At 49.0% G+C, this 7,992-nt stretch overlaps 8 protein-coding genes across 8 annotated transcripts, besides 15 other annotated features; all 8 read left to right on the top strand.

The window, feature by feature from the left end:
• Tc00.1047053511635.80 (hypothetical protein, conserved) lies at positions 1 to 1,333 on the top strand (the record flags this gene model as incomplete). The annotated part of the gene is made up of 1 exon (XM_800297.1): positions 1 to 1,333. A coding segment is annotated over one exon (1,333 nt), but the record flags the coding sequence as incomplete, so codon positions are not given.
• Positions 1 to 6,588: a sequence feature (heterozygous, non-Esmeraldo-like haplotype).
• Positions 176 to 365: a sequence feature (CT-rich).
• Positions 1,357 to 1,378: a microsatellite.
• Positions 1,492 to 1,523: a microsatellite.
• Tc00.1047053511635.69 (hypothetical protein, conserved) lies at positions 1,733 to 2,023 on the top strand (the record flags this gene model as incomplete). The annotated part of the gene is made up of 1 exon (XM_800298.1): positions 1,733 to 2,023. The coding sequence occupies one exon, from the start codon at positions 1,733 to 1,735 to the stop codon at positions 2,021 to 2,023; it is 291 nt and encodes a 96-aa protein (XP_805391.1).
• Positions 2,291 to 3,037, top strand: Tc00.1047053511635.60 (hypothetical protein, conserved; the record flags this gene model as incomplete). The annotated part of the gene is made up of 1 exon (XM_800296.1): positions 2,291 to 3,037. One exon carries the CDS (start codon positions 2,291 to 2,293, stop codon positions 3,035 to 3,037), a length of 747 nt encoding a protein of 248 aa, XP_805389.1.
• Positions 2,375 to 2,443: a sequence feature (CT-rich).
• Positions 2,918 to 2,966: a sequence feature (CT-rich).
• Positions 2,984 to 3,014: a microsatellite.
• Positions 3,332 to 4,189, top strand: Tc00.1047053511635.50 (hypothetical protein, conserved; the record flags this gene model as incomplete). The annotated part of the gene is made up of 1 exon (XM_800295.1): positions 3,332 to 4,189. One exon carries the CDS (start codon positions 3,332 to 3,334, stop codon positions 4,187 to 4,189), a length of 858 nt encoding a protein of 285 aa, XP_805388.1.
• On the top strand, positions 4,448 to 5,152 carry Tc00.1047053511635.40 (protein tyrosine phosphatase, putative; the record flags this gene model as incomplete). The annotated part of the gene is made up of 1 exon (XM_800294.1): positions 4,448 to 5,152. The coding sequence occupies one exon, from the start codon at positions 4,448 to 4,450 to the stop codon at positions 5,150 to 5,152; it is 705 nt and encodes a 234-aa protein (XP_805387.1).
• Positions 5,595 to 5,694: a sequence feature (CT-rich).
• Positions 6,155 to 6,182: a sequence feature (AT_rich).
• On the top strand, positions 6,195 to 6,527 carry Tc00.1047053511635.30 (ARP2/3 complex subunit, putative; the record flags this gene model as incomplete). The annotated part of the gene is made up of 1 exon (XM_800293.1): positions 6,195 to 6,527. The coding sequence occupies one exon, from the start codon at positions 6,195 to 6,197 to the stop codon at positions 6,525 to 6,527; it is 333 nt and encodes a 110-aa protein (XP_805386.1).
• Positions 6,505 to 6,569: a sequence feature (T-rich).
• Positions 6,589 to 7,271: a sequence feature (areas merged during assembly that could not be assigned to a particular haplotype. This can correspond to areas where the two haplotypes were merged or to regions with more than two copies in the genome that were merged during assembly.).
• Tc00.1047053511635.20 (histone H2B, putative) lies at positions 6,708 to 7,046 on the top strand (the record flags this gene model as incomplete). Its single annotated transcript, XM_800292.1, has 1 exon — positions 6,708 to 7,046. The coding sequence occupies one exon, from the start codon at positions 6,708 to 6,710 to the stop codon at positions 7,044 to 7,046; it is 339 nt and encodes a 112-aa protein (XP_805385.1).
• Positions 7,272 to 7,286: a sequence feature (heterozygous, non-Esmeraldo-like haplotype).
• Positions 7,287 to 7,988: a sequence feature (areas merged during assembly that could not be assigned to a particular haplotype. This can correspond to areas where the two haplotypes were merged or to regions with more than two copies in the genome that were merged during assembly.).
• Positions 7,424 to 7,762, top strand: Tc00.1047053511635.10 (histone H2B, putative; the record flags this gene model as incomplete). The annotated part of the gene is made up of 1 exon (XM_800291.1): positions 7,424 to 7,762. The coding sequence occupies one exon, from the start codon at positions 7,424 to 7,426 to the stop codon at positions 7,760 to 7,762; it is 339 nt and encodes a 112-aa protein (XP_805384.1).
• Positions 7,806 to 7,869: a sequence feature (A-rich).
• Positions 7,989 to 7,992: a sequence feature (heterozygous, Esmeraldo-like haplotype).

Raw genomic sequence — 7,992 nt, 5'->3', positions numbered from 1 at the left:
AGAGGCAGCCAGAAGGATGCATGAGGTGGCCGAGGAAGAGGCAGTCAGAAGGATGCATGAGGTGGCCGAGGAAGAGGCAGCCAGAAGGATGCATGAGGTGGCCGAGGAAGAGGCAGCCAGAAGGATGCATGAGGTGGCCGAGGAAGAGGCAGTCAGAAGGATGCATGAGGTGGCCGAGGAGGAGGCAGTCAGAAGGATGCATGAGGTGGCCGAGGAGGAGGCAGTCAGAAGGATGCATGAGGTGGCCGAGGAGGAGGCAGTCAGAAGGATGCATGAGGTGGCCGAGGAGGAGGCAGTCAGAAGGATGCATGAGGTGGCCGAGGAAGAGGCAGTCAGAAGGATGCATGAGGTGGCCGAGGAGGAGGCAGTCAGAAGGATGCATGAGGTGGCCGAGGAGGAGGCAGTCAGAAGGATGTATGAGGTGGAAGGGTCCAGAAGCGTGGTTGTGGCAGAAGAAGAAATGAGTGGCGCAGGGATACAAATGGCGGAAGAAGTTGCGTGGCGAACTTGTGGTTGGGAGTCTGTTGTTGATGTTGAAGAAATCTCGACAAGTGATGATGAAGTTTTTAGCCTTGAGGGCATTGAACAGGTCGATGCGTTGGGCTCCGTTGTTGGGATGGAACAGAATTGGCGCGTTTGCATTGAGGCTGAGGATCGAGGTCTTGGGAGTGATGCCGTTGAATGCAAAACGGTGTATGAACCCCGTTCTACCGTGTGCAGCCTTTCTTTTTGGGAAGCCATGCCTGTTGATGAGGAGGAAGAGGCGCTGCAAGGGCCTGTGGAAGCGGAAGGATCTCAGCGGGATGTTATGGTTGACGCGCGTGAGGAATGGAGGTTTCTAGCGAAGTCTCGTTTTGGGACGACTGAGGAGGAACGGATATTATCGGCTTCGAGAAGTTACAGCGATGAGTACAAGTGGCGGATGCTGAAGATGGTTAAACCGCCACCCGATACACAACCGCCCAAGCCATTTATTGGATTTTCTTTAGCCGAGTTTCTTGTTGAGTCGTTCTTAAAGGTTGATGGCTTGTATGTGAATGGACCCGCGTATCAAGTCGGAATTCGTATTGACGACATACTTCTTAGTATTGAGGGGGACCGTGTTACGAGTATCACTGAGGCTCGAAGGGCCGTGTCGAGGCACTGCCGTGTCGGTTGTCTGACGGACCTGACGCTTCAGCGATCCGATGGTGCGGTGTATACTGTCTCTCTCTGGGTGATGACCGCGGAGCCGCGTTTCAAGGAGGAACCATACTTTTTTGATGTTAGTCAACACAATCGTTTTCAGCGCCACCGTGAGACGACCGTGATTGAAGGTACATCAAGAAAATAGTGAGCAATGGATAATGCTTGCGATTTTTTTTTTTTTTTTTTTTTTGAGGGGAGGGGATATTTTTGATTTATACAAACATTTTCTCAATTAAACAACAACGGTGTTCTGGATATTAAAAAAAGAAAGTCAAACAAAAATAAGACATTGATTGCTTTCACTTTCTTTTTTTTTTTTTTTTTTTTTTTTTTTTGCTTCTCAGGGTTTGTTAAAAAAAACAGGAAAAGATGGGAGGAACCATTGGCGGTTGGGTTTTTGACCATACAATAATTATATGTATATTTATATATGTGTGTGTGTTTGTACATGCATTGGGTGTTATGTTCAACGCTCTTGACTGCGTTTTTTTTTTCTTTTTATCACATATACTGACATCAAAAGGAAGGCACACATTTTTTCTGTATGCCTCGTGCATATTACAAGCCATTTACAGTGTACGAGGAGGCGGTGGGCTTCCATGGCACACGGCGGAACGCGTATTTTTGTTGTGCCTTACTTTTCGCGGGTTTGATGTTTAAAATATTACTGCTTTCGCGGTACTCCACCGCATCTGACTTCTCTGACTTGTCGTCTCTGAAGGACAATCCTCAGTACTCCAATTTGGTGGCGGAGCGCATGGAGTTGGCGGAGAGCCTCGCCTCGCTGGAGGGTATGCGACGGGCCACGAAGAACCGTCGCGCTCCGCCGGCTTAGCGGGAAGGGGCGATAAATGCACCTGCGTCTTTTGAAAGTGAGCCATTTTTTTTTCTCTCTTCTTCTTCAATTATCCTGATTTCGTACTCTCTTTACTTTGTTTTGCGGGGGGTGCACACACGTGATGTCGAATGCGCGACTTTCTGCCTCTTTTTTTGTCTACGAAAGAGTTTGACGGGGCACGACGGGCCCGGGGACACAACTCCATCCACAAGAAAGAAGTACAAGAAGGGGGGCGATAGAAAAACGAGAGGAGGGAAGAAGAACATGCGTCCTCGGGATCTTTGCACCGCGGCCTTCTACGATGATGTGCAACGCATTCAGCAGCTGATACGGGCCGCCCTTTCGGGTGAAGAGGAGGAGGAAGAAGAAGAGATTGTGGATAATGCCGACGAGGAAGATGTGGATGAGGAGGAGCAGCTCTCCATACGCCGCCTGGAACGCGCACAGAAACGACGGGCGACGGTTGCATCTCTGCTTGGCAAGCCGGGCCTTCTCCGCGTTGTCGAAACAGGAGAGGAATATGGGTTTATGTTTCGCGTGGAGGAAACGTACGACAGTGAAGGTGGCCGCCGTTTAAAGCCGAAGTTCAAATTAACCCGCAAAAGTCGATACCCCGCAATGCCGCTTCATTGGGCCGTCCTCGGTCGCTCGCACCGTGCAGTGGAGTTTCTCGTTAAAAATGGAGTGGATGTGCAGCTGGAGGTCCCGGATCTGCCAAGGGTTACCGCAGCTTTTATCTGCGCATGCAACAATTCTTTTGAGACGGCGAGACGATTAGAAAAGGCAATTCAGGGGCAGTGGCAGCGCCTTCAAAAGGAGGAGGAGCAGAAACGCGAATGGGTGGAGGCGCTAGAGTACAAGAAGCAAGAACGTGAGCGACTGGCGGCGCTAGAGGATGAGGAGGAACGCGAGGAGGAGGAGGACATGGATGAAGGAAGAGATGGTGACGGTGCAAATGACAATGACGACGATGACGACGACGACGACGGATTCCCAGAGGAGGATGCATAGCAGCGTGGAAGTAATTAAAAAAAAAAAAAAGGAAAAAAAGTGGGGTCAGATGTAAATAACGGTTGGGTACCACGTGTGTATGTCTGTCGTAACACAGCCTCTTTTTTTAATGCTTACTGGAAACAACACAACAAAAACGACGCAGTTAAGCCAACGAGAAAAAAAAGGTGTGTGTCTCTCCGTTATGCTTTTTTTCCCCATTCTTTTTTTGTGTTTGTCTTTACTTTTTTTTTAAGTTGTAGATTTTTGGAGCAAGAAGAGGAGGAGGACGGGGTGGGGGGACAGGTGGCAACAATGGAAAGGCGTGAGCGATTGTTGGAGGAGTACAAGGGCCTGCAGGCAAACCTGGAGGAGGCCCTTGAGCTGAAGCAGAGCAATCAGGCTGATTATGAGGTGGATGCGTTGATTGAAGAGATCAAGGAGGAGCTACGCGCTGCCGTTGCATCTCTCAATGCCATGGAAGAGATTGAGCAGACACCGGGACTAACAAAGACATTTGGACCTGATGACAAACCCGTCATCTGCTACGCAGAGAGCGCGCCGTATGAAGTGCATTTTGACAATATGGCGTGGTACAGCTGTGTCATCACGGACATCGTGTCACCCGAGACATCGCTAGACCGTATTCGCTACAAGGTGTGGATTTTAGGTTACAACGTGGAGGAGGAGGTTTTTAGTGAACAACTGCGTTTGTGGCAGCCTCAGACTGCCGAGGGAGAGGGCGCACTCCGCTCTGGCGTCATATGTCACGCGATTGATCCCCAATCGGGGAAGTTTCGGTCAGCAAAGGTGGAGCGTCTCACCCTTGATAACACCGTCATTGTCGCTTTTGACGCTGTTGCAGACGAGACGGAGACGGAGACGGCTGCCGCCACTTCCGCTGCGTCGGGAAACGTCACTGCTCCTTTCATAAAGGAGGTGCCGCTGTCTCATGTGCGTGTTGGCCGCTTTTATGAAGAGCTGCGTAAGCGACCATTGCTTACTCCCGAGGAACGGGCGAAGCGGCGGGCAGAGAACTTGGAACGGAAACGAATGCGGATGCAGGCGAAGCGTCAGTTGGAGGCTGATGTGGCAGCACAGAATGCGAATGATTGGCAAAGGCTCGTGGATGATATGGGAATGGGAAATGGCCCCAAAAGGCGGAAACGCTGACGAGTCAATTGCGACTTGTTTCCGCTTGAGACTTTTTTTTCTTGTGGATTTGCTCATTTCCTCTTGTGGGTCGGGCGTTTCTCTTTCCTGCGTCCAGGGGTTTGCTTTTTTTTTTTTTACCGAAACCGTCACACTCGCATTCTGTTGTATTCTTCTTGCTCATTTCTACGTTTTTTTTCTTTCCTTTTGTTTTCACCACTTTTTATTACGGTTATTTGGAGGAACAACTTTTATCATTGCCGTTTACTTTTGAAATCGATGCTGAAGAAGGCGTATCTGCTGGCCTACAATGGCTCCATGCTCACTGGCTGGGCTCTTATTCTTTTTAAGGTTGTCAATCATGTGGCGTCTGGGAAAAACATCTGGGATGTTTACCCGCTTATTGCCAGGCTGCTCCTTGTATTTCAGGGCGGTGCAGTGATGGAGATAATTCATGCCATGCTGGGTTTGGTGCGTAGTCCCGTTCCCACCACCTTTATGCAAGTGTCATCACGCCTTATTGTGTTGTTTGGTTCACTAAGGATTGGCCCAACCGAGTCTCGTCATAGCCCCTTCTTTACTCAGATGGTTGTGGCCTGGTCGTTGTCGGAGATTATTCGTTATGCCTTTTATGCAACGAACCTACTTGACTTTAAACCCAAGATACTCACGTGGCTTCGATACACTGCATTCATGTTGCTTTACCCCGTTGGCATCAGCGGGGAAATTGGCTGCTTTTACAAGGCTCTTCCATACATCAAGGCGAACAAGCCGTGGTCAATGGAACTGCCCAACCGCTACAACTGGACCTTTTCGTGGTACAATACCGTGTGGCTTATCCTCCTTGGCCTCTACCCATATGGCAGTTATGTCATGTACACATACATGCTGCAGCAGCGGCGGAAGGTATTGGGCTTCACCACCCGCACGGCGCCGCCAGCATCAGGAGCTACGACGGCAACAAAAAGCTCGAAGAAGCAATAAAATCCCACAGGAGAGAAGAGAAAGAGGCGGGAGGAATACCCGCAATTCAACTCTAAAAAAAAAAAAAAATTAACCACAACAAAAAGACTACAAAAATATGTACGCACCATCTCTTTTGTTTGGGTTATTCGTTTACAAACACTGAAATTATATCTTTTCCCTCACACACACACACACACGCCACAGCAGTCCAAACAGCTTCAAGGCCGTCAAGGGAAAACGTTCAAAATTTTAAATAAATAAATGGCTGCTGTGTTATTTATCGGTAATTGTTTTATTCATTTAAGTATTTGTTTATTTTTGTCTCTCTTTGTGTGTTTGTGTGTGTGTCCCTCTCGATTTGCATTTGGTACGTGATGGAAAGATGGAGAGAAAATGGTGGCGCTGCAACGTTGATGGGAGCGCCAAAAGGCAGGGAAATAATTATTTTGGTTGCCGGCGCAGAGAGAACAACAAAAAAAAAAAAATCGGAGGGAAGACATGAAAAAGCCAAGCAGCAGGAAAACAAAAAGAGGGGGAGGAAAAAGAAAAAAAGAAAGAAACATGGCACGACCGTTGTATACTCTTTTTTATTTCTTCTTGATTTGTCACATTATGCGAGTCAATTTATTGCAACTGAGGGCCACGCGCCTCTCGCCATCAACGACGACACTTCAACATCACAGGCGAAGAGGACGAAACAAAAAATACAGCTGGGCGCACGCGCTTCACTCAACATTGATGTCAATAAAGAAAATGCACACCGCCATAATAGACGACGGCAATAAAAATACAACAATATATATATGTGCATGCATGTATGGTGGATCGTGTACCGACGTCAATGTCTATGATGCCTCGGATGTGAAATTTCCAGCGCATCTCTTCTTGTCTTAATCAACAACCCCCTTTTTTTTTTTTTACTTCTTTCCAAAGAGGCGGGAATTAGGAAAAAATACATGACTCATTGAACAACAGCACCAAAAACAAAATACAGAAAACAAGAAAAAAAAGAACGTCTTCAATATTTTTTTTTATTAATTCAAAATAAGTGATTGGCGGTATGACGCAATTAACACAAATAATAGACAAGCTGGACACAACAACGTTTCCCGACATGACTTTTTCCAGCATTCGAACCATTGCCAACTACATGAATAGCCACACTACAAATAACAACGATATTGAGAATGACATATCTACTCTAAACACTCAACAAAGAGACATCCTCATGAAAGTCCTTTACTGCTGCCTTGCCAACGACAGTCGCTCCAGCGCCACATACTTTCGATGGCACGAAAAACTACACGCCGTAGCAGGAAGTGGAGCCATCATACGCGTAATGACAGACAGACCAAAAGATACTGGAGAACAAACAAACAACAACAGGAAATAAAACAAAACAAAAAGAACCGCAACAAAAGTAAAACAAAAAAAATTTATAATTTATAACTACTGCTGCTCTTGCCGGCTCTCCGCTGATGTGCTCTTTTTCCTCTCATTTTCTCCTGCGCTTTTCGACTGCTCGCGCAAGATCTCTGCGAACAAGCAACCAGAACCAAGTACGAACCAAGCCATGGCCACCCCCAAGAGCTCGTCGGCGAACCGCAAAAAGGGCGGCAAGAGGTCGCACCGCAATCCGAAGCGGACGTGGAATGTCTACATCAGCCGCTCGCTCAAGTCGATCAACAACCATATGTCGATGTCCGGCCGGACGATGAAGATTGTGAACTCGTTCGTGAACGACCTCTTTGAGCGCATTGCGTCCGAGGCCGCCACGGTGGTGCGCGTCAACAAGAAGCGCACACTGGGTGCACGCGAGCTGCAGACGGCGGTGCGCCTCGTGCTGCCGGCGGACCTGGCGAAGCACGCAATGGCGGAGGGCACCAAGGCGGTGTCGCACGCCTCTAGTTAGATCCTTTGTGGCGTTTCTTGTTTTTACAAGCGTCTAGAAGCACTTTTTTTCGTTTTCTTTTTTTTGATTTAGGCTCCTTCACCCTCTTCCGTTTTTTTTTTTTTTTAATGCCGCGGGACGTAGCCCTCTGGGCGGCTCGTGGTGCGCGTGTGGTTTTCATGACGGGCCGCACGTGAAGTATAGAGGGAGTCTGATTGCTGTGCGGGTGGAGGTGCCCGATGCTCTCGCCCTGTTTGTGTGTCTGTGTGTTTGGCTGCAGCTGCTCTTGCCGGCTCTCCGCTGATGTGCTCTTTTTCCTCTCATTTTCTCCTGCGCTTTTCGACTGCTCGCGCAAGATCTCTGCGAACAAGCAACCAGAACCAAGTACGAACCAAGCCATGGCCACCCCCAAGAGCTCGTCGGCGAACCGCAAAAAGGGCGGCAAGAGGTCGCACCGCAAGCCGAAGCGGACGTGGAATGTCTACATCAGCCGCTCGCTCAAGTCGATCAACAACCATATGTCGATGTCCGGCCGGACGATGAAGATTGTGAACTCGTTCGTGAACGACCTCTTTGAGCGCATTGCGTCCGAGGCCGCCACGGTGGTGCGCGTCAACAAGAAGCGCACACTGGGTGCACGCGAGCTGCAGACGGCGGTGCGCCTCGTGCTGCCGGCGGACCTGGCGAAGCACGCAATGGCGGAGGGCACCAAGGCGGTGTCGCACGCCTCTAGTTAGATCCTTTGTGGCGTTTCTTGTTTTTACAAGCGTCTAGAAGCACTTTTTTTCGTTTTCTTTTTTTTGATTTAGGCTCCTTCACCCTCTTCTGTTTTTTTTTTTTTTTTGATGCCGCGGGATGTAGCCCTCTGGGCGGCTCGTGGTGCGCGTGTGGTTTTCATGACGGGCCGCACGTGAAGTATAGAGGGAGTCTGATCGCTGTGCGGGTGGAGGTGCCCGATGCTCTCGCC

This window comes from Trypanosoma cruzi, genomic scaffold (genome assembly GCF_000209065.1).
Source record: "Trypanosoma cruzi strain CL Brener 1047053517149 genomic scaffold, whole genome shotgun sequence".
Lineage (NCBI taxonomy): Eukaryota > Euglenozoa > Kinetoplastea > Trypanosomatida > Trypanosomatidae > Trypanosoma > Trypanosoma cruzi.
The sequence above is the reverse complement of the archived record's forward strand: the minus strand, read 5'-3'. Positions and strand labels throughout refer to the sequence as shown.